Below are 24,298 nucleotides of genomic sequence, written 5' to 3' on the forward strand. Positions count from 1 at the left end.
CCAGTTTAGTAAGTGCTTGATCATTTCAGAGAGTTGTGTATCTAACCTCTAAGACAACTTTTTTCTTCTGATGAACAATGTACATGTAGGCCAAGCAACATCATCATTCGTTAGACCCACGTCCCTAACATGTGGAAGTTTTATACACGCCATAAAACAGACATGTCGAACCTCGCCGTACTTTCATGGCTTTACCATTCATTGTTTGGACACACAACAATTAATCTTTTTTGAACGTGTTTGGTCACTTTGTTTGCTAACTAGGCTAATGAATCGTTTACATTAGCCTAATTAGCGCGAGTTAGCTTAAGTTAGTAGCTGATTGAGCTGCACAGTTTGGAGACAAATCTCGCAACATTCATCTCATGTGTCTAAGGTCTACCTTTGCACTTGCTTCCTGATGACCCTGAGCAGTAAGCCTCTGCAGATGAGCCTGATGTTGGTCAGGACTAAGCCGTAGATGAGCGGGTTGAACAACGGCTGACACAGGAAGAAGTACAGGGCCAGAAAAATACGCAACATATTCGGGACATGGCTCATGTCGAACCGGCTCTGAAGGATTTCAAAAAACGCTGCGAGGGAAAAGTTCAGCACTGAGGCCAGGTGAGGCCCGCAGGTGTTCATCGCCTTCTGCTTCGTGCGCCTCTCCCCGCGCCAGCACACCTTCAGAATACGGATGTACATGTAGAAAATTACAAAAAGCGGGTAAATAACTACAGTGATAGTCATCATAATGCCGTAAATATTGAGAATAGTTGTATCGTAGCAGGCGAGTTTGATTATGGGGTAATTATTGCAGTAAACTTTATCGATAACATTCCCGCAAAGCTCCAGAGACGAACTAAAACTGATGGTGACTCCCACTGTCGATAAAGCATACACCCACGGGAAGAGAATCAGCCCTGCCGTCCCCTTTCGGCTCATGCGCACTCTGTAGTGGAGCGGGTGGCAGATGGCGACGTAGCGATCGTACGACATGCAGGCTAATGTCTGGAGTTGAGTAACCGCGTATACGTGTAGGATGTAGATCTGTAAAAAGCATAACGGCGTGGGAACGATGTGGACGTCTCTCAGGATGTGGACTAACAGAAAGGGGTACAGGGATGCGCTGCCGTACAGCTCGTTGATGAAGAGGCTGCAGAGGAACATGTACATGGGCTCGTGCAGGCTGCGGTTCAGGGCGATGACGCAGACGAGCAGGACGTTAGAGAAAATCACGAGGAGGTACAGCAGCAGCAGAGCCCAGAAGAAGAGCCACCGCAGCGAGCCCAGGTTAAAGTACGCTGTCAGCACGAAGGACGACACCGGAGTGGAGTTGTGTTGGCGGAACGGGCTCTGGACCTGCATCGCTAATGATGCTAACAAGGCTAATGATGCTAATGAAGTATTGAACTCCCAAAAGTTTATATACTGTATCCCAAACAGATCAAGTAGTATAGTTAGTATTGTAGTAGTAGTATAGTATAGCTGCAACTATTTCCAATCTAAGAGTATTTAGGAAAAGGCATAAGTGTTATTCGTGCTTCATGCAGCGCTCTCCTGAAACGTGGTTTTGTAGCATCCTGGTTTGAGAATGCAGCATCTTTATTATTTATCCATTTGATTTGGACAAAAAGTCCAACTGTTAAAGTTAATCTGCTTATTGTCCATAGGAGGCTTTTAGACACAAATACAGTTTATACAAAAGAGTTTACATATAAACAAAGTACATTTCATACAAGATTATCATTCAGACTAAATGACCCAGAACCACATCCATTTGTCATAATAAGCATTAATTACTTTTACAAACACCTGTAGACGCCCTAACATTGGTATTTTATGTTGTGACTGTTTGACTTGTTTGAAGAAACGTGAAGAAGATTAAAAATGACAAACTTTGTAGGATTACAGGAATTTACACATGAATGAAGCGAAACAAAACTGATATATTCCCTGTTTATTAACGGCCCATCTCTCGTCTCTCCTAAATTGAATTCAATTCATTGTTTTTGTGAAAAATCGTCTCTTTCTGATCAACAAGTGCAGACTCATGATCTCATCAACACCACATCCTTCACAAACAAGAAATATCTGTTCTCCGTGGGGTCTTTTTACATGTGTAAGCTGCAAACCCTGTAGTTCTGAGCTCTACAAACATGATCTGAAATACATGTTATTCTCGTATTTGTTCAACAGTTCACGTTACAATCTAATCTCAGTCTTTATATTGTCAGATAATTCACACTCAGATATTTTCTCTTGTATCATGTGGTGATAATAATAGTGGTTCACATGTAGTGAGTTCATATGAAATCAAAAAGCCGTAACGAGTCACAATGATACGGAAAAATCTCCCTTTAAACCGTCATAATGCTGATGCTTACAGACAGTTCTGTCATAATTCCTGGACTTTTCCAGTAAAAAGTCAGTGAAAGCTCAATCTCAACTTTCCAAACACATTTCTAACATTATAAATCTTCACAAGGATTAATTAATAAGCTCAACTCACATCTTTAAGAGTCACAGAAATGCTGCTGGAAACTAGGCTGCAAGTTCATGAAACTGACACAAAAGCTTCATACTAAAAACAAATATATATACTAATATATACATATACACTAAACAGATTTCATTCCACAAAACAAAATAAGGAATAAGGCCTTTAGGTGCACAGGGAAAGACAGAGTTCAGGCTCGGTTCAGTCAGTAAAAGGTGAGGAATGAATCGTCTACAAGATGAGATCAAATTACTGTTTGGAAGTTGTGAAAATTTACAACATCGAGTTCATCTCCAGAGTCAAGAAATCACCAAAAAGTTGCAAAAGCTGCTGTTAAAAAATACAATTGAAGTAAACTGGAAGTGTAATCTTTCAATAAAAGGTTTTAAGTGTTTTTTTTCCTCTTCACTTTTGTGGAGGCAAAGCAACATTAATTTAGATGTTTGCCAGAACTTCATATCATATTTCTGATGGTTTGCAAAATTATTGCTTCTTTGTCTAAATTTCTGAAATGTTCATTCTTGTCAATACAGCCCAGCCCTAGTCACAAGTTCAGTAAAAGATCAGGCTGTAAAGTCGACATGAACAATGTCAAAAACAAAGCAAACAGTTGTAAATAGTCACATGTCAAATCTACATTTTGCCAAAAGTATTATCGATTATAAAGTAAATCACGAATCACAAGATCATCAACTACTTTCTAAAAAGAAAAAAACCTTTTCTACCCATCGAGGACACAAGTGGAGGAGCAGAGAGAGTCTCTGAGTTTTAAAGGCTTCATTTGGAGGAGTGGACGAACCAGGAAACCACAGTTACCGAACGTAACTATAGTAATGTGAATGTATGCGAGGCGCTTTAGGTGCTTCACTGATGCATAATCTCCCGGGAGCTCGAGGAGTATGAGCTCAGTGGATGATTCAAAGGTTACTTTTTAAAATGTTATTGATGTATTTATTTGATCTGGACAACACACATTAATGAACAATCATACAAGTTGTACATAAATTGTGAATATGCCAGATTATGGCAAAAACTGATTAGATTTATCTTTATTGTCCACCTCGGAGGAAAACAAAGCCACCCCAGGAACAAGGTGGATAGAAATAGAACAAAAAGACTGTTGTTGTCGTAAATCTGTCACAATACGGCAGTGTGCGGCATTTTGGCCAACTACAGTTCTTAAAAGTGCTTTATAAATAAAGTTGGGATGGTACAATACAATAGTCATCATCTCCTTTGCATCAGTATGTACTAAAACATGTACATGTTTGTAATGGTAAATGGTAAATGGTCTCAACTTATATAGCGCTTTTCCACCTACATTAGGCACTCAAAGCGCTTTACAGCAAGGATCCGCTCACCCATTCATACTCTCATTCATACACCAATGTACGCAGACACTGGGGGCAATGTGGGTGAAGTGTCTTGCCCAAGGACACAACGACAATGTGCACTTTCAGGAGGTGGGAATAAGGTCAGCTAGATACTGTAATGTATATGTACCTGAACATGCACATGGTTGGAAGGAGGGCAAAATAAAATCAGTCCTGCAGCTACAGTAAATATACTCCTGATGATGTGATACCATTCTGTTCTTCACAATGAAGGCTTAAAAACGACTTGACTTCCCAGTATCTTTGTTAGCAAGAACATCGACAGTATCGGCAACAAATATGCCGTACCTGTTTTGGCTGTCACCGTTATAAAAACACAACTTTCACTAACGTAATATCTATCTTATATCTATATATATATATATATATATCTTATACTTCCTTCAAGTGTAAATGACAGGTTGTCAAGTTTTTCTAGTTCTTCTTGATTTGGTGCAATAATACCTGTGTTTAGGAAAATATCACAGTTTCACACCTATAAAATATCAGCCGGTGGAGAAAGTATGATTAAAACATCAAAAATTTGCAGGAATCTGACCTTAGCAACACCTTAGCAACAGTAGAACGCTCTTTAGTGATGACGTAGAAGAAGGTTTGTGCACTGAGAATACAGCAGATGGCGCTCTATTTGTAGGTGTTTTTTTCTTACATTCTTGATCAGATTTTATGACTTGCTATATTTATATTAGACTGCATTGGTAATTTACGTCAATAAATGTAAGTTATTGTGTGTGTGGAGTCAGCCATTATTTGTATAAATGCACTTCTGGTGGAGTTTTCTTCAGCTCAGGTGTAGCTCGTTTTATTTTATAATGTTTGTACAATTCTTTGATTCATTAAAAAGTTGCATATTTAGAAATGCACCTTATTTGGTTTCTTTATAATATATTTACTTTTTGCGAAGTTGGTTCCACGCAGGAAATTAGCTTCTTCTTCACGTTGCGCAGCCTGCTTCAAAATTCCACCATGCTGACAGGACACACGTGTATCAGAAACATCCACCATGCTGTGGTTAGCTTTGGTAATGGTTACTGTGGTTAGCTTTGGTAATGGCTACTGTGGTTAGCTTTGGTAATGGCTACTGTGGTTAGCTTTGGTAATGGTTACTGTGGTTAGCTTTGGTAATGGCTACTGTGGTTAGCTTTGGTAATGGCTACTGTGGTTAGCTTTGGTAATGGTTACTGTGGTTAGCTTTGGTAATGGCTACTGTGGTTAGCTTTGGTAATGGCTACTGTGGTTAGCTTTGGTAATGGCTACTGTGGTTAGCTTTGGTAATGGCTACTGTGGTTAGCTTTGGTAATGTCTACTGTGGTTAACTTTGGTAATACCTACTGTGGTTAGCTTTGGTAATGGCTACTGTGGTTAGCTTTGGTAATGGCTACTGTGGTTAGCTTTGGTAATGGCTACTGTGGTTAGCTTTGGTAATGTCTACTGTGGTTAACTTTGGTAATGACTACTGTGGTTAGCTTTGGTAATGGCTACTGTGGTTAGCTTTGGTAATGGCTACTGTGGTTAGCTTTGGTAATGGCTACTGTGGTTAGCTTTGGTAATGTCTACTGTGGTTAACTTTGGTAATGACTACTGTGGTTAGCTTTGGTAATGGTTACTATGGTTAGCTTTGGTAATGGCTACTGTGGTTAGCTTTGGTAATGGCTACTGTGGTTAGCTTTGGTAATGGCTACTGTGGTTAGCTTTGGCAATGGCTACTGTGGTTAGCTTTGGTAATGGTTACTGTGGTTAGCTTTGGTAATGGCTACTGTGGTTAGCTTTGGTAATGGCTACTGTGGTTAGCTTTGGTAATGGCTACTGTGGTTAGCTTTGGTAATGGCTTCTGTGGTTAGCTTTGGTAATGGCTACTGTGGTTAGCTTTGGCAATGGCTACTGTGGTTAGCTTTGGTAATGGTTACTGTGGTTAGCTTTGGTAATGGCTACTGTGGTTAGCTTTGGTAATGGCTACTGTGGTTAGCTTTGGTAATGGCTACTGTGGTTAGTTTTGGTAATGGCTGCTGTGGTTAGCTTTGGTAATACCTACTGTGGTTAGCTTTGTTAGTGGCTACTGTGGTTAGCTTTGGTAATGGCTACTGTGGTTAGCTTTGTTAATGGCTACTGTGGTTAGCTTTGGTAATGACTACTGTGGTTAGCTTTGGTAATGGCTACTGTGGTTAGCTTTGGTAATGGCTACTGTGGTTAGCTTTGGTAATGACTACTGTGGTTAGCTTTGGTAATGACTACTGTGGTTAGCTTTGGTAATGACTACTGTGGTTAGCTTTGGTAATGACTACTGTGGTTAGCTTTGGTAATGACTACTGTGGTTAGCTTTGGTAATGGCTACTGTGGTTAGCTTTGGTAATGACTACTGTGGTTAGCTTTGGTAATGACTACTGTGGTTAGCTTTGGTAATGGCTACTGTGGTTAGCTTTGGTAATGGCTACTGTGGTTAGCTTTGGTAATGACTACTGTGGTTAGCTTTGGTAATGACTACTGTGGTTAGCTTTGGTAATGACTACTGTGGTTAGCTTTGGTAATACTGTGAGCCACAGAGTAGAGGCCAAGTTTATCATCAGCCACTGTCATTTTACTTTTCTACCGTGAGCGAATCGTTCTCCCGTTAATGCAAAGCACAACATAAAAGTGACGTAAACAAACGAATCCTGAATGAATCACTATCAGCCGGCGGACTAGTTAGCTTCAGCCTGCTAGCTTCTTTGCGTTATCAGCGATGATCTCCATTCATTACATCAAGACCTTTTTAAATGTCAGAATTCAACATTTGTTCTTATCGTTGGTCCTCAGTCACATTTAGTCCCAGGTTCATGGTGATGTAGTCGTGGTTCACTAAATGTTTGTGGGACAGAGACAGTTTACAGTTTATTTGGACAAATTATCCCATTGACTTCAATGCATTTCAGCGACCGTTAACAATTTTCAGTTTTGTTCTACGTCACTTCCGGTCTCCGTGGCCGATGCGGTAGCGTTTTTTTTCTCCCAAAATAGAAAGGTCTTTTTAGCCAGATTTAGGGAATTTTTTAACATGAATCTTGAATGCAATTGTGTTAACTACGTATCTGTGAAAATGTAGTCTAATGTGTCATTTGCACTTTAAATAACTTCATATAGTTTAATAAACCGTGGCCATGACGTGTCATGCTTTGTACTTCTCCAGCTTGGGAGTGTACTTCGCACCAAAGTTCCCCAGCGGAACCAACATAACACAAAATAGTTCCTCCCTGGGAATATTATGTAAATAAATGTCCTAATGATATGCAAAAATGTGGTAAGGGAAAATGAACCTACAACAAAAGTATGGCAGTAAAATTAGAATTCAATCACTGAGTTAGTTTTAACCTCAGCAAATGTATTTTTGTTCACTGCGGAAAATGCTGTGGCTAGCAACATCCTGCTAAAGCTAGCTGCAGCATGTTATCACTAGCTACAACTAATCAAGGCTTAAATCTGCTGGTGTTATGGAGACAATTAGTGGTGCGATCGCGGAGTGTATCTGTTAGAATGCAAAGGAGTGGGCTGGATGGATCTTTCAGGTTTTTTATTCACAGTTTATTTATATACGTATGCACCATAATAATGCAGTCACGTGCTCTTACATAGGCCCCAAAGCCTTCACTACTGCGCAGAACTACTGCTACTACACATAAAGGGGCACTATATCCATGAAAGTGGAATATAGATGACTGCACTAGCATAATAAGAAAACTATCAACCAGATAAATGTAAAATAGAATAAGCATTATGTGCGCAGGACAAAACGTGACTCAGCCTCTTCTTAGCATCTTAGCTTAGATGCTACCAATGATAACAGGTAAAAGATATTGTCCAAACATACTTTACAACACTCTTATATACTTCGACATCACCGACATTGCACAGCCAAACACCCACCTGTCTCATGGACGCACACTCTGAAAAGAGAGCGAGGGAACATGCTACCACTGCTGATGCTCAGGGCCACTAAACACTGAAACCTTCCCTGCTTACAAAACGGCCGTTGCCCTAGTGGTTGGCCTGGGAACTGCACGCAAACCAAAATGCTGTATATAAACAGTCTTGATAGTTCAGGGGTTTTTGACGTAGGGCCTCATTTCCTAGTTATCCAGAGTGTTGATTTCTGGAGATTTTATTTTGTTTTTGCAGTTCTTATATTTGAAGAGTGTCGTGGTGCTAGGCTAGTGCAAGGCTAGTGCATTTCTATGGTATCAGCTAGCCTGCATTAAAAACAGTCTGACCCGCTCCACAGTGCACCTGAGGCAAATCACTTATAACACCAGACTAACCATATAAATGTCTGTGTCCATAGAATATTTTTTGGAATATAACTGACGCATGTACTAAGTGACCGAACACTTATTTCGGAAATTAGGAATTCAAACAGGTGCATTAAGGGACACAGGACATCAAATTTGTACATAAAGAAATACAAGTAAACAGCGCATTCATGTGAAAAAAGACAGATCAAACCTTTCACTGTCAAAGTCAAGCTAATCCACTCCACGCTGCTCCTTTCTGGAGATCTGCTCAGACTCCACATTTTCCAAGTACAGCGATAATTATCCTTTTCCAAAAAGTATTGTCCGTCTGCACAAATATCCTCCGTGATCCTCTATCTGTTCCCCCATGACCGTGTGTGTCTGTTTTCCTGAATTGTTTACATTAGCCAAGTTAGCGCGAGTTAGCTTCAGTTCGCACGGCCCTCCTGAAGACCCTGAGCAGTAAGCCTCTGCAGATGAGCCTGATGTTGGTCAGGACTAAGCCGTAGATGAGCGGGTTGAACAGCGGCTGACACAGGAGGAAGTACAGGGACAGGAAAACACGTAGCATGTTCGGGAGGTGACTCATGTCGAACCGGCCCTGAAGGACTTCAAAAAACGCTGCGATGGAAAAGTTCAGCACTGAGGCCAGGTGAGGCGCGCAGGTGTTCACCGCCTTCTGCCTCGTGCGCCTCTCCCCGCGCCAGCACACCTTCAGAATGCGGAAATACGTGACGAAAATTACAATAAACGGGTAAACAACTGCATTGAAAGTCATCACAATGCCGTGTATATTGATAATAGTTGTGTCATAGCAGGCGAGTTTGATTATGGGGTAATTATCACAGTAAACTTTATCGATATGGTTCCCGCAAAGCTCCAGAGACGAACTCAAACTGATGGTGACTCCCACTGCTAAAAAACCATACGTCCAGGGGAAGAGAATCAGCACCGCCGTCCTGCTTCGGCTCATGCGCACTCTGTAGTGGAGCGGGTGGCAGATGGCGACATAGCGATCGTACGACATGCAGGCTAATATGAGGAACTCGATCGTGGCGTATCCATGCATGACATAGATCTGGAAGAAGCAGAACGATGCAGGAACGGTGTGGACGTCTCTCAGGATGTGGACTAACAGAAAGGGGAACAGGGCCGCGCTGCCGTACAGCTCGTTGATGAAGAGGCTGCAGAGGAACATGTACATGGGCTCGTGCAGGCTGCGGTTCAGGGCGATGACGCAGACGAGCAGGACGTTAGAGAAGATCACGAGGAGGTACAGCAGCAGCAGAGCCCAGAAGAAGAGCCACCGCAGCGAGCCCAGGTTAAAGTACGCTGTCAGCACGAAGGACGACGCCGGAGTGGAGTTGTGTCGCCGGAACGGGCTCTGGACCTGCATCGCGAACAAGGCTAACGATGCTAACAAGGCTAATGATGCTAATGAAGGAGTGAACTCCCAAAAGTTTGTATACTGTATCCCAATCAGATGAAAAACGTAGTTTGAATAGTTGCAACTATTTCCAATCTAAGAGTATTTAGGAAAAGGCATAAGTGTTATTCGTGCTTCATGCAGCGCTCTCCTGAAACGTGGTTTTGTAGCATCCTGGTTTGAGAATGCAGCATCTTTATTATTTATCCATTTGATTTGGACAAAAAGTCCAACTGTTAAAGTTAATCTGCTTATTGTCCATAGGAGGCTTTTAGACACAAATACAGTTTGTAAAAAAGAGTTTACATATAAACAAAGTAAATTTCATACAGGATTATCATTCAGACTAAATGACCCAGAACCACATCCATTTGTCATAATAAGCATTAATTACTTTTACAAACACCTGTAGACGCCCTAACATTGGTGTTTTATGTTGTGACTGTTTTATGACTTGTTTGAAGAAATGTGAAGAAGATTAAAAATGCTACAAACTTTGTAGGATTACAGGAATTTACACATGAATGAAGCGAAACAAAACTGATATATTCCCTGTTTATTAACGGCCCATCTCTCGTCTCTCCTAACTTGAATTCAATCCATTGTTTTTGTGAAAAATCGTCTCTTTCTGATCAACAAGTGCAGACTCATGATCTCATCAACACCACATCCTTCACAAACAAGAAATATCTGTTCTCCGTGGGGTCTTTTTACATGTGTAAGCTGCAAACCCTGTAGTTCTGAGCTCTACAAACATGATCTGAAACACATGTTATTCTCGTATTTGTTCAACAGTTCACGTTACAATCTAATCTCAGTCTTTATATTGTCAGATAATTCACACTCAGATATTTTCTCTTGTATCATGTGGTGATAATAATAGTGGTTCACATGTAGTGAGTTCATGTGAAAATCTCCCTTTAAACCGTCATAATGCTGATGTTTACAGACAGTTCTGTCATAATTCCAGGACTTTTCCAGTAAAAAGTCAGTGAAAGCTCAATCTCAACTTTCCAAACACATTTCTAACATTATAAATCTTCACAAGGATTAATTAATAAGCACAACTCACATCTTTAAGAGTCACAGAAATGCTGCTGGAAACTAGGCTGCAAGTTCATGAAACTGACACAAAAGCTTCATACTAAAAACAGATATATATACTAATATATACATATATACTACACAGATTTCATTCCACAAAACAAAATAAGGAATAGGGCGTTTTGGTGCACATGGAAAGACAGAGTTCAGGCTCGGTTCAGTCAGTAAAAGGTGAGGAATGAATCGTCTACAAGATGAGATCAAATTGCTGTTTGGAAGATGTGCAAATTCACAACATCGAGTTCATCTCCAGAGTCAAGAAACAAACCAAAAAGTTGCAAAAACTGCTGTTAAAAAATACAAATAAAACATACTTTAAGTGTAGTCTTTCAAAAAAAGAAAATTATCTTTGGGAGCGGCAGAGCCATGTGAAGTTATATGTTTGCGAGAACTTCATTGCATTTGACTGACGGTTTGCAAAATTATAGCTTCATCATCTAAATTACTGAGATGTTCTTTCAATACGGCCCAGCCCTAGTCACTACTTTAGTTAAAGATCAGGTTGTAAAGTCGACATGAACAATGTCAATAACAAAGCAAACTGTTAAAATAGTCACATGTCAAATCTACATTTGGTCAAAAGTATTATTGATTTTAAAGTAAATCACGCGTCACAAGATCATCAACTACTTTCTACAAAAACCTTTTCTAAACATCGAGGCGACACAAGTGACGGAGCAGAGAGAGTCTCGGAGTTTTAAAGGCTTGATTTGGAGGAGTGGACGAACCAGGAAACCACAGTTACCTAACGTAACTATGGTCCTGCTAATGCAAGGCCCTGTAGGCGTTTCGCTGATGCATAATCTCTCGGGAGCTCTGCTTCCCGCCCTGAGAAGATCAATTGATCCGTCTGCTCCAATCACCCCAGGGGAACCACACACCCTGTGGGCTTTTTAAAGGGGCATTCTCAGAATGTTCATCTCCCTTGAACTCAGCGATAGGGGACGTGGACATACACTGCGTTCCAAATTATTATGCAAATGACATTTTTCTCTGATTTTCTAAATTGTCAACTCAAATGAGAGTCAGCATAATTTTCAAGTCTTTAACTGGTAGAGGATCATTTAAATGTGGTGGAAAAAATTTCCTAGTGATAACAGTATTTTTTTCAAAAATAAATATAGTAAAAACCTCAAAATCCACTGTTCCATATTATTATGCAACTCATCGTTTCAATACATTTTAAAGCTTGTAAATAACTGAAAATGGTCATTTGTTGTATTTGTAGCATCAGGAGGTCATATTTACTGAAATCAAAAGCTATTTCAATCAAAAAAATATTAACAGCTCAAGTTATATTTTACCATAGGAGCCCTTGTGTGAAGCAGCTTTAAAATTCTTAAATCCATTAAACTTGTGAGTTTTTGGACAGTTTCTGCTTGGATTTCTTTGCTGGATGTTAGAATAGCCTCCCAGAGCTGCTGTTTGGATGAAAACTGCCTCCCACCCTCATAGATGTTTTTTTTTGGTGAGGCTCCAAATGTTCTCAACAGGGTTGAGGTCAGGGGAGGAGGGGGTCCACATCATGAGTTTCTCTCCTTTTCTGCCCATAGCAGCCAGTGATGCAGAGGTTTTCTTTACAGCAGGACATGGTGCGTTGTCCTGCATGAAGAGGATTTTGTTCGGGAAAGCACAGCTCTTCTTTTTGTAGCATAGAAGAAAGTGGTCAGTCAGAAACTCCACATATTTTTCAACGGTCATTTTCACTCCTTCAGGGAGCCTAAAAGGGCCTAATGGGGCCGACCAGCTCTCTCACCATGATTCTGGCCCAAAACATGACTCCGCCTCCTTACTGACGTCACAGCCTTGTTGGGACATTGTGGCCATTCACCAACTATCCACTACTCCATTGATTTGACCATCCAGGGCTACACGGCCTCATCAGTGAACAAGACTGTTTGAAAATGAGTCCTCATGTATTTCTGAGCCACTGCAGCCGTTTCTGTTCATGAACATTCAATTAACCGTTTGTGGGAGGCCCGGATAGAAGGTTTATGCACAACTGCAGCCTCTGGAGGGTCCTACACCTTGATGTTCGGGAGACTCCAGAGGCACCAGCAGCTTCAAATACCTGTCTGCTGCTTTGTGGCATCTGTTCTCATAATCTGATGTGTTTGTCTGGCAGAAACCGTCCATATTGTGCCTTTATCTGCACAAACCCAAGTGTGCTCTGAATCATCCACAAATCTATCAGTTTGATGATTACGCCTAATCTTTCATGAAATATCGAAGGTTTTCATACCTAGACCAAGACATTCAACTATTTCACGCTTTTCATCAGCAGAGAGATCCTTTTGCTTTACCATATAGCTTGAAAATGATGATCTGCATGATAAAGTGGAACACCCTTTTTCAGAAGTTTTTCCCTTAACTGGGCTTAACCTGAAAACTAATCATCCCAGGTCTCTGAGATTAATGTCAGTGATTCATAGAGCCCCAAGACACGACACCATCCATGAGTTTCATTATTATTTTTTTATTTTTTTACCTTTTTGACACAAAAGTACTATATGCATAATAATTTGGAACGCAGTGTAAAGGGCTTTGCATACATTCACAGAACAATCGTTACTATAACTGGTTTCTGTTTCATTTATGCTTTAGCCCTTTAGGTGCTTCGCTGATACATTGACAGACCAATGTTCGCCCAGCAGGTATTGACTCGCGTGACCCAGGACGACCCATGCAACCAAGACTGCACCCCGTGTGTCAATGGTACTGGGGCCCACGGGGCAAAGGGAGGTGTACTCATAGCCGCCATACAAGCCTCCACGACCCTTCAGCCACAACTCAGGACAGACCAAACCTTATCACCTAGAGTGGAGGTGCGTCCAAACTGGTGACAACAGAAGGGTGCTCAAGGCCCCCTCTCCCAAAAGCCCCAACCGTCCCACCTAAGTCAGGCAGCCTCTTTTAAGAGCACATGAATACACCGAAGTCCGAAACCAGAGGGTGCCCGAAGCTTCAGGCCGGGTCGCCATTCACCCAGATTCGCCTCTCCCCAGAGAAGCACCACTGGAATAACAAATGGAGCGCCACCGCACAGGGCAAAGCATGCTCCTTACAAGTACAAACTAAACCCAGTCAGACCGCTTCGCCCAAGAGCACCTGCACTAGGTTATCCAGACATAGCGAAGAGCTATGTTTGCCCCAAACCTAGAACGGCATGGGTGATCGAGCCAGTGGCATTATCCGGCAAACACAACTGCATGAGTGTCGAAGAGGAGGACCAGGAGGCTGCCGTTCACAACTCCTCAAGCGAAGCACTGTGAAGCAGTGCTGTGGAAGCGGCCATTCTGCCTATAGTGTCTGAACAGCTTTAGGCGGGTACAGGTCCTGTGTCTCCTACCCCATGAGGATGCTGAGGCGTACTCAGCAAGCCACAATGGGACACCCTTGCTCCCAAAGCATATAAACAGTTGGTCAGACCCCCTAACCCCAGCAGCATTCATTCCCTGCGCAAGCATGAGGGGGTGGACAGAACGGTCGGCCCTGATTACCCTAAACCTAAAGGAAGGATGTGAAGACAGGCTGGAGTGAGCAACAACGTCCATGAGCCCATCGCTGATTGGAAGGTTGCACTGAAAGCACACGCAGATCCCCTGACCTTCAGCAGACACCAGAGCCCTGAGGGTCGCTGTTTGTAGGTGAGACAGCCGACCTCTGCCCGATGAATGGGCTGAAACAGGGACCCAGACAGATCCTCCAGTACCACTTGAAGGTCCCATGAGGGAGCAGACGGTCTGAGCCCACGAGCACCTCACAGAACGCTTCAGCAAGGAGTGGCTGCGAGCCGCAAAACTACCAGGACAGAAGACGCAGCAGCTTCCCCCATTTACTCACTGACCTTTAGCTGACATCACAGCACCTGACGAGACTGAAGGGCCCCTCACCCGCCTGGACCAGAGTGTTGGGCCAGTCCTCACCCTGTGGAGCACGGGCGGCAGGAACTGGAAGGGTGGGAACACCTGCAGGAGACCAGGACGCCATGGACGATGAGCCATGGCGGTCAACCAGGGAGGGGGCTCGTCTGTTGACCTGAGTGAGAAGTGGCCACTGTGCGACTGGCAAAAAGGTTGGGTCCTAGTCTGTCAAACCAGCTACTTCGTTGAACTTGCGATACATAAACAAAATTCTCAAGTGAGTAACAGGTTAACTGTCAGATTTGCCCCTCCTGAAGACCCTGAGCAGTAAGCCTCTGCAGATGAGCCTGATGTTGGTCAGGACTAAGCCGTAGATGAGCGGGTTGAACAGCGGCTGACACAGGAGGAAGTACAGGGACAGGAAAATGCGCAACATTTTCGGTACACGGCTCATGTCGAATCTGCTCTGAAGGATTTCGAAAAACGCTGCGACAGTGAAGTTCAGAAACGAGGCCAGGTGAGGCGCGCAGGTGTTCACCGCCTTCTGCCTCGTTTTCCTTTCCCCGTTCCAGCACACCTTCAGAATACGGAAGTACGTGTAGAAAATGACACTTAACGTGCCGACAATCATGTTACAAGTTGACACAAGACCATGTATGTTGATATCAGTCGTGTCGTAGCAGGCGAGTTTGACTATGGGGTAATTATCACAATAAACTTTATCGATACTGTTCCCACAAAGCTCCAGAGACGAACTCAAACTGATGGTGGCTCCCATCCCCAACAGAGTGTAAATCCACGGGAAGAGAATCAGCGCCGCCGTCCTGCTTTGGCTCATGCGCACTCTGTAGTGGAGCGGGTGGCAGATGGCGGCGTGGCGATCGTACGACATTCCCATCAACGTCAACATTTGTATCATGCCGTATCCATGCAGCGCGTAAACCTGGAAGAAGCAGAACGCAATGGGTACGTTGTGGACGTCTCTCAGGATGTGGACTAACAGAAAGGGGAACAGGGCCGCGCTGCCGTACAGCTCGTTGATGAAGAGGCTGCAGAGGAACATGTACATGGGCTTGTGCAGGCTGCGGTTCAGGGCGATGACGCAGACGAGCAGGACGTTAGAGAAGATCATGAAGAGGTACAGCAGCAGCAGAGCCCAGAAGAAGAGCCACCGCAGCGAGCCCAGGTTAAAGTACGCTGTCAGCACGAAGGACGACACCGGAGTGGAGTTGTGTTGGCGGAACGGGCTCTGGACCTGCATCGCTAACAAGGCTAATGATGCTAACAAGGCTGACGATGCTAACAAGGCTAACGATGCTAACAAGGCTAATGACGCTAACAAAGGTTAACAATGTTAACAAAGGTTAATGATGTTAACAAGGCCAATGATGCGAACAAGGCTAATGATGCTAACGACACCAATGGAAAATCAAGGCTAATACTAATGATGCTAATGCAGGAGTGAACTTTCAAAAGTTTATATACGGTAATAATCACAATCAGATCAAAAACGTAACTTGAATCGTTGCAACTTTATCAAATCTAAGAGTATTTAGGAAAAGGCATAAGTGTTATTAGCACTTTGTGCAGCTCTCTCGTTTATCCATTTGATTTGGACAAAATATCACTGGAAAACCAGAGGCATTGTTCTGTCAATCTGCTTATTGTCCATAGGAGACTTTTAGACACAAATACAGTTTGTAAAAAAGAGTTTACATATAAACAAAGTACATTTCATACAGGATTATCACTCAGACTAAATGACCCAGAACCACATCATCCATTTGTCATAATAAGCATTAAATACTTTTACAAACACCTGTAGACGCCCTAACATTGGTGTTTTATGTTGTGACTGTTTTGTGACTTGTTTGAAGAAATGTGAAGAAGATTAAAAATGCTACAAACTTTGTAGGATTACAGGAATTTACACATGAATGAAGCGAAACAAAACTGATATATTCCCTGTTTATTAACGGCCCATCTCTCGTCTCTCCTAACTTGAATTCGATTCATTGTTTTTGTGAAAAATCCTCTCTTTCTGATCAACAAGTGCAGACTCATGATCTCATCAACACCACATCCTTCACAAACAAGAAATATCTGTTCTCCGTGGGGTCTTTTTACATGTGTAAGCTGCAAACCCTGTAGTTCTGAGCTCTACAAACATGATCTGAAATACATGTTATTCTCGTATTTGTTCAACAGTTCACGTTACAATCTAATCTCAGTCTTTATATTGTCAGATAATTCACACTCAGATATTTTCTCTTGTGTCATGTGGTGATAATAATAGTGGTTCACATGTAGTGAGTTCATGTGAAATCAAAAAGCCGGAACGAGTCACAATGATACGGAAAAACCTCCCTTTAAACCGTCATAATGCTGATGTTTACAGACAGTTCTGTCATAATTCCTGGACTTTTCCAGTAAAAAGTCAGTGAAAGCTCAATCTCAACTTTCCAAACAAATTTCTAACATTATAAATCTTCACAAGGATTAATTAATAAGCTCAACTCACATCTTTAAGAGTCACAGAAATGCTGCTGGAAACTAGGCTGCAAGTTCATGAAACTGACACAAAAGCTTCATACTGAAAACATATATATATACTAATATATACATATATACTAAACAGATTTCATTCCACAAACCAAAATAAGGAATAGGGCGTTTTGGTGCACATGGAAAGACAAAGCTCACGCTTGGTTCAGTCAGTAAAAGGTGAGGAATAAATCGTCTACAAGATTAGATCAAATTGCTTCTTTGGAAGATGTGCAAATTCACAACATCGAGTTCATCTCCAATGTCAAGAAACAAACAAAAAAGTTGCAAAAACTGCTGTTAAAAAATACAAATAAAACATACTTTAAGTGTCGTCTTTCAAAAAAAGAAAATTATCTTTGGGAGCGGCAGAGCAATGTAAAGTTATATGTTTGCCAGAACTTCATCGCAAAATTATAGCTTCATCATCTAAATTACTGAGATGTTCATTCTTGTCAATACGGCCCAGCCCTAGTCACTACTTTAGTGAAAGATCAGGCTGTAAAGTCGACATGAACAATGTCAATAACAAAGCAAACTGTTAAAATAGTCACATGTCAAATCTACATTTGGTCAAAAGTATTATTGATTTTAAAGTAAATCACGAATCACAAGATCATCAACTACTTTCTACAAAAACCTTTTCTAAACATCGAGGCGACACAAGTGACGGAGCAGAGAGAGTCTCGGAGTTTTAAAGGCTTGATTTGGAGGAGTGGACGAACCAGGAAACCACAGTTACCTAACGTAACTATGGACCTGTTAATGCAAGGCCCTGTAGGCGTTTTGCTGATGCATAATCTCTCGGGAGCTCTGCTTCCCGCCCTGAGAAGATCAATTGATCCGTCTGCTCCAATCACCCCAGGGGAACCACACACCCTGTGGGCTTTTTATAGGGGCATTCTCAGAATGTTCATCTCCCTTGAACTCAGCGATAGGGGAAGTGGACATAAAGGGCTTTGCATACATTCACAGAACAATCGTTACTATAACTGGTTTCTGTTTCATTTATGCTTTATCCCTTTAGGTGCTTCGCTGATACATTGGCAGACCAATGTTCGCCCAGCAGGTATTGACTCGCGTGATTGGAGCGTGACCCAGGACGACCCATGCAACCAAGACTGCACCCCGTGCGTCAATGGTACTGGGGCCCACGGGGCAAAGGGAGGTGTACTCATAGCCGCCATACAAGCCTCCACGACCCTTCAGCCACAACTCAGGACAGACCAAACCACATCACCTAGAGTGGAGGTGCATCCAAACTGGTTACAACAGAAGGGTGCTCAAGGCCGCCTCTCCCAAGAGCCCCAACCGTCCCACCTAAGTCAGGCAGCCTCTTTTAAGAGCACATGAATACACCGAAGTCCGAAACCAGAGGGTGCCCGAAGCTTCAGGCCGGGTCGCCATTCACCCAGACTCACCTCTCCCCAGAGAAGCACCACTGGAATAACAAATGGAGCGCCACCGCACAGGGCAAAGCATGCTCCCTACAAGTACAAACTAAACCCAGTCAGACCGCTTCGCCCAACAGCACCTGCACTAGGTTATCCAGACATAGCGAAGAGCTATGTTTGCCCCAAACCTAGAACGGCATGGGTGATCGAGCCAATGGCATTATCCGGCAAACACAACTGCATGAGTGTCGAAGAGGAGGACCAGGAGGCTGCCGTTCACAACTCCTCAAGCGAAGCACTGTGAAGCAGTGCTGTGGAAGCGGCCATTCTGCCTATAGTGTCTGAACAGCTTTAGGCGGGTACAGGTCCTGTGTCTCCTACCCCATGAGGATGCTGAGGCGTACCCAGCAAGCCACAATGGGACACCCTTGCTCCCAAATCATATTAACAGTTGGTCAGACCCCCTAACCCCAGCAGCATTCATCCCCTGCGCAAGCATGAGGGGGTGGACAGAACGGTCGGCCCTGATTACCCTAAACCTAAAGGAAGGATGTGATGACCTTAGGCTGACAGGCTGGACTGAGCAACAACGTCCATGAGCCCATCGCTGATTGGAAGGTTGCACTGAAAGCACACGCAGATCCCCTGACCTTCAGCAGACACCAGAGCCCTGAGGGTCGCTGTTTGTAGGTGAGACAGCCAACCTCTGCCCGATGAATGGGCTGAAACAGGGACCCAGACAGATCCTCCAGTACCACTTGAAGGTCCCATGAGGGAGCAGACGGTCTGAGCCTACGAGCACCTCACAGAACGCTTCAGCAAGGAGTGGCTGCGAGCCGCGAAACTACCAGGACAGAAGATGCAGCAGCTTCCCCCATTTACTCACTGACCTTAAGCTGACATCACAGCACCTGACGAGACTGAAGGGCCCCTCACCCACCTGGACCAGAGTGTTGGGCCAGTCCTCACCCTGTGGAGCACGGGCGGCAGGAACTGGAAGGGTGGGAACACCTGCAGGAGACCAGGACGCCATGGACGATGAGCCATGGCGGTCAACCAGGGAGGGGGCTCGTCTGTTGACCGGAGTGAGAAGTGGCCACTGTGCGACTGGCAAAAAGGTTGGGTACTAGTCTGTCAAACCAGCTACTTCGTTGAACTTGCGATGCATAAACAAAATTCTCAAGTGAGTAACAGCTTAACTGTCAGATTTGTCCCTCCTGAAGACCCTGAGCAGTAAGCCTCTGCAGATGAGCCTGATGTTGGTCAGGACTAAGCCGTAGATGAGCGGGTTGAACAGCGGCGGACACAGGAGGAAGTACAGGGACAGGAAAACACGCAACATGTTGGGAACGCGGCTCATGTCGAACCTGCCCTGAAGGATTTCAAAAAATGCTGCAACGCTAAAGTTCAGAAACGAGGCCAGGTGAGGCGCACAGGTGTTCACTGCCTTCTGCCTCGTGCGCCTCTCCCCGCCCCAGCACACCTTCAGAATACGGAGATACGTGTAGAATATCACTAAAAACGGGTAAACAATTGAATTGAAAGTCCCCACAATGCCGTATATATTAATAATAGTCGCGTCGTAGCAGGCGAGTTTGACTATGGGGTAATTATCGCAGTAAACTTTATCGATATCGTTCCCACAAAGTTCCAGAGACGAACTCAAACTGATGGTGACTCCCACTGCTAAAAAAACATAAATCCACGGGAAGATAATCAGCGCCGCCGTCCTGCTTCGGCTCATGCGCACTCTGTAGTGGAGCGGGTGGCAGATGGCGACGTAGCGATCGTACGACATACCGGCTAACGTCTGGAGCTGTATGATCGCGTATCCATGTATGACATAGATCTGGATGAAGCAGAGCGGCGCGGGAACGGTGTGGACGTCTCTCAGGATGTGGACTAACAGAAAGGGGAACAGGGCCGCGCTGCCGTACAGCTCGTTGATGAAGAGGCTGCAGAGGAACATGTACATGGGCTCATGCAGGCTGCGGTTCAGGGCGATGACGCAGACGAGCAGGACGTTAGAGAAAATCATGAGGAGGTACAGCAGCAGCAGAGCCCAGAAGAAGAGCCACCGCAGCGAGCCCAGGTTAAAGTACGCTGTCAGCACGAAGGACGACACCGGAGTGGAGTTGTGTCGGCGGAACGGGCTCTGGACCTGCATCGCTAACAAGGCTAATGACGCTATCGATGCTAACAAGGCTAATGATGCTAACAAGGCTAATGAAGCTATCTATGCTAACAAGGCTAATGACGCTAACAAGGCTAATGAAGCTATGGATGCTAACAAGGCTTATGATCCAAACAAGGCTAACGATGCTAACGACACCAATGGAAAATCAAGGCTAATGCTAATGATGCTAATGCAGGAGTGAACTTTCAAAAGTTTCTATACTGTAATAATCACAATCAGATCAAAAACGTAACTTGAATCGTTGCAACTTTATCAAATCTAAGAGTATTTAGGAAAAGGCATAAGTGTTATTAGCACTTTGTGCAGCTCTCTCGTTTATCCATTTTATTTGGACAAAGTATCACTGGGAAAACCAGAGTCATTGTTCTGTTAATCTGCTTATTGTCCATAGGAGACTTTTAGACACAAATACAGTTTATAAAAAAGAGTTTACATATAAACAAAGTACATTTCATACAGGATTATCATTCAGACTAAATGACCCAGAACCACATCATCCATTTGTCATAATGAGCATTAATTACTTTTACAAACACCTGTAGACGCCCTAACATTGGTGTTTTATGTTGTGACTGTTTTATGTCTTGTTTGAAGAAACGTGAAGAAGATTCAAAATGCTACAAACTTTGTAGGATTACAGGAATTTACACATGAATGAAGCGAAACAAAACTGATATATTCCCTGTTTATTAACGGCCCATCTCTCGTCTCTCCTAACTTGAATTCAATCCATTGTTTTTGTGAAAAATCGTCTCTTTCTGATCAACAAGTGCAGACTCATGATCTCATCAACACCACATCCTTCACAAACAAGAAATATCTGTTCTCCGTGGGGTCTTTTTACATGTGTAAGCTGCAAACCCTGTAGTTCTGAGCTCTACAAACATGATCTGAAACACATGTTATTCTCGTATTTGTTCAACAGTTCACGTTACAATCTAATCTCAGTCTTTATATTGTCAGATAATTCACACTCAGATATTTTCTCTTGTATCATGTGGTGATAATAATAGTGGTTCAAATGTAGTGAGTTCATGTGAAATCAAAAAGCCGGAACAAGTCACAATGATACGGAAAAATCTCCCTTTAAACCGTCATAATGCTGATGTTTACAGACAGTTCTGTCATAATTCCAGGACTTTTCCAGTAAAAAGTCAGTGAAAGCTCAATCTCAACTTTCCAAACACATTTCTAACATTATAAATCTTCACAAGGATTAATTAATAAGCTCAACTCACATCTTTAAGAGTCACAGAAATGCTGCTGGAAACTAGGCTGCAAGTTCATGAAACTGACACAAAAGCTTCATACTAAAAACAGATATATATACTAATATATACATATATACTACACAGATTTCATTCCACAAAACAAAATAAGGAATAGGGCGTTTTGGTGCACATGGAAAGACAGAGTTCAGGCTCGGTTCAGTCAGTAAAAGGTGAGGAATATATCGTCTACAAGATGAGATCAAATTGCTGTTTGGAAGATGTGCAAATTCACAACATCGAGTTCATCTCCAGAGTCAAGAAACAAACCAAAAAGTTGCAAAAACTGCTGTTAAAAAATACAAATAAAACATACTTTAAGTGTCGTCTTTCAAAAAAAGAAAATTATCTTTGGGAGCGGCAGAGCAATGTAAAGTTATATGTTTGCGAGAACTTCATTGCATTTTTCTGACGGTTTGCAAAATTATAGCTTCATCATCTAAATTACTGAGATGTTCTTTCAATACGGCCCAGCCCTAGTCACTACTTTAGTTAAAGATCAGGCTGTAAAGTCGACATGAACAATGTCAATAACAAAGCAAACTGTTAAAATAGTCACATGTCAAATCTACATTTGGTCAAAAGTATTATTGATTTTAAAGTAAATCACACGTCACAAGATCATCAACTACTTTCTACAAAAACCTTTTCTAAACATCGAGACGACACAAGTGACGGAGCAGAGAGAGTCTCGGAGTTTTAAAGGCTTGATTTGGAGGAGTGGACGAACCAGGAAACCACAGTTACCTAACGTAACTATGGTCCTGCTAATGCAAGGCCCTGTAGGCGTTTCGCTGATGCATAATCTCTCGGGAGCTCTGCTTCCCGCCCTGAGAAGATCAATTGATCCGTCTGCTCCAATCACCCCAGGGGAACCACACACCCTGTGGGCTTTTTAAAGGGGCATTCTCAGAATGTTCATCTCCCTTGAACTCAGCGATAGGGGACGTGGACATACACTGCGTTCCAAATTATTATGCAAATGACATTTTTCTCTGATTTTCTAAATTGTCAACTCAAATGAGAGTCAGCATAATTTTCAAGTCTTTAACTGGTAGAGGATCATTTAAATGTGGTGGAAAAAATTTCCTAGTGATAACAGTATTTTTTTCAAAAATAAATATAGTAAAAACCTCAAAATCCACTGTTCCAAATTATTATGCAACTCATCGTTTCAATACATTTTAAAGCTTGTAATTAACTGAAAATGGTCATTTGTTGTATTTGTAGCATTAGGAGGTCATACTTACTGAAATCAAAAGCTATTTCAATCAAAAAAATATTAACAGCTCAAGTTATATTTTACCATAGGAGCCCTTGTGTGATAGCAGCTTTAAAATTCTTAAATCCATTAAACTTGTGAGTTTTTGGACAGTTTCTGCTTGGATTTGTTTGCAGGATGTTAGAATAGTCTCCCAGAGCTGCTGTTTGGATGAAAACTGCCTCCCACCCTCATAGATGTTTTTTTTTGGTGAGGCTCCAAATGTTCTCAACAGGGTTGAGGTCAGGGGAGGAGGGGGTCCACATCATGAGTTTCTCTCCTTTTCTGCCCATAGCAGCCAGTGATGCAGAGGTTTTCTTTACAGCAGGACATGGTGCGTTGTCCTGCATGAAGAGGATTTTGTTCGGGAAAGCACAGCTCTTCTTTTTGTAGCATAGAAGACAGTGGTCAGTCAGAAACTCCACATATTTTTCAACGGTCATTTTCACTCCTTCAGGGATCCTAAAAGGGCCTAATGGGGCCGACCAGCTCTCTCCCCATGATTCTGGCCCAAAACATGACTCCGCCCCCTCCTTACTGACGTCACAGCCTTGTTGGGACATTGTGGCCATTCACCAACTATCCACTACTCCATTGATTTGACCATCCAGGGCTACACGGCCTCATCAGTGAACAAGACTGTTTGAAAATGAGTCCTCATGTATTTCTGAGCCACTGCAGCCGTTTCTGTTCATGAACATTCAATTAACCGTTTGTGGGAGGCCCGGATAGAAGGTTTATGCACAACTGCAGCCTCTGGAGGGTCCTACACCTTGATGTTCGGGAGACTCCAGAGGCACCAGCAGCTTCAAATACCTGTCTGCAGCTTTGTGGCATCTGTTCTCATAATCTGATGTGTTTGTCTGGCAGAAACCGTCCATATTGTGCCTTTATCTGCACAAACCCAAGTGTGCTCTGAATCATCCACAAATCTCTTATCAGTTTGATGATTACGCCTAATCTTTCATGAAATATCGAAGGTTTTCATACCTAGACCAAGACATTACACTATTTCACGCTTTTCATCAGCAGAGAGATCCTTTTGCTTTACCATATAGCTTGAAAATGATGATCTGCATGATAAAGTGGAACACCCTTTTTCAGCA

At 42.8% G+C, this 24,298-nt stretch overlaps 5 protein-coding genes across 5 annotated transcripts in view; 1 reads left to right on the forward strand and 4 right to left on the reverse strand.

The window, feature by feature from the left end:
* The window catches only part of LOC306971884 (olfactory receptor 6N1-like), a gene marked incomplete at both ends in the record, with an annotated part of 125,952 nt that overhangs the window by 3,562 nt on the left and 98,092 nt on the right, over positions 1-24,298 (forward strand). The window lies entirely within an intron of this gene.
* On the reverse strand, positions 379-1,347 carry LOC306971885 (olfactory receptor 10A3-like; the record flags this gene model as incomplete). The annotated part of the gene is made up of 1 exon (XM_079568325.1): positions 379-1,347. One exon carries the CDS (start codon positions 1,345-1,347, stop codon positions 379-381), a length of 969 nt encoding a protein of 322 aa, XP_079424451.1.
* On the reverse strand, positions 8,548-9,531 carry LOC306971886 (olfactory receptor 10A6-like; the record flags this gene model as incomplete). The annotated part of the gene is made up of 1 exon (XM_079568326.1): positions 8,548-9,531. One exon carries the CDS (start codon positions 9,529-9,531, stop codon positions 8,548-8,550), a length of 984 nt encoding a protein of 327 aa, XP_079424452.1.
* Positions 14,818-15,789, reverse strand: LOC306971887 (olfactory receptor 10A3-like; the record flags this gene model as incomplete). Its single annotated transcript, XM_079568327.1, has 1 exon — positions 14,818-15,789. The coding sequence occupies one exon, from the start codon at positions 15,787-15,789 to the stop codon at positions 14,818-14,820; it is 972 nt and encodes a 323-aa protein (XP_079424453.1).
* Positions 19,662-20,633, reverse strand: LOC306971888 (olfactory receptor 10A6-like; the record flags this gene model as incomplete). Its single annotated transcript, XM_079568328.1, has 1 exon — positions 19,662-20,633. The coding sequence occupies one exon, from the start codon at positions 20,631-20,633 to the stop codon at positions 19,662-19,664; it is 972 nt and encodes a 323-aa protein (XP_079424454.1).

The sequence above is a fragment of the Gobius niger genome, assembly GCF_951799975.1.
Source record: "Gobius niger genome assembly, chromosome: 12".
Lineage (NCBI taxonomy): Eukaryota > Metazoa > Chordata > Actinopteri > Gobiiformes > Gobiidae > Gobius > Gobius niger.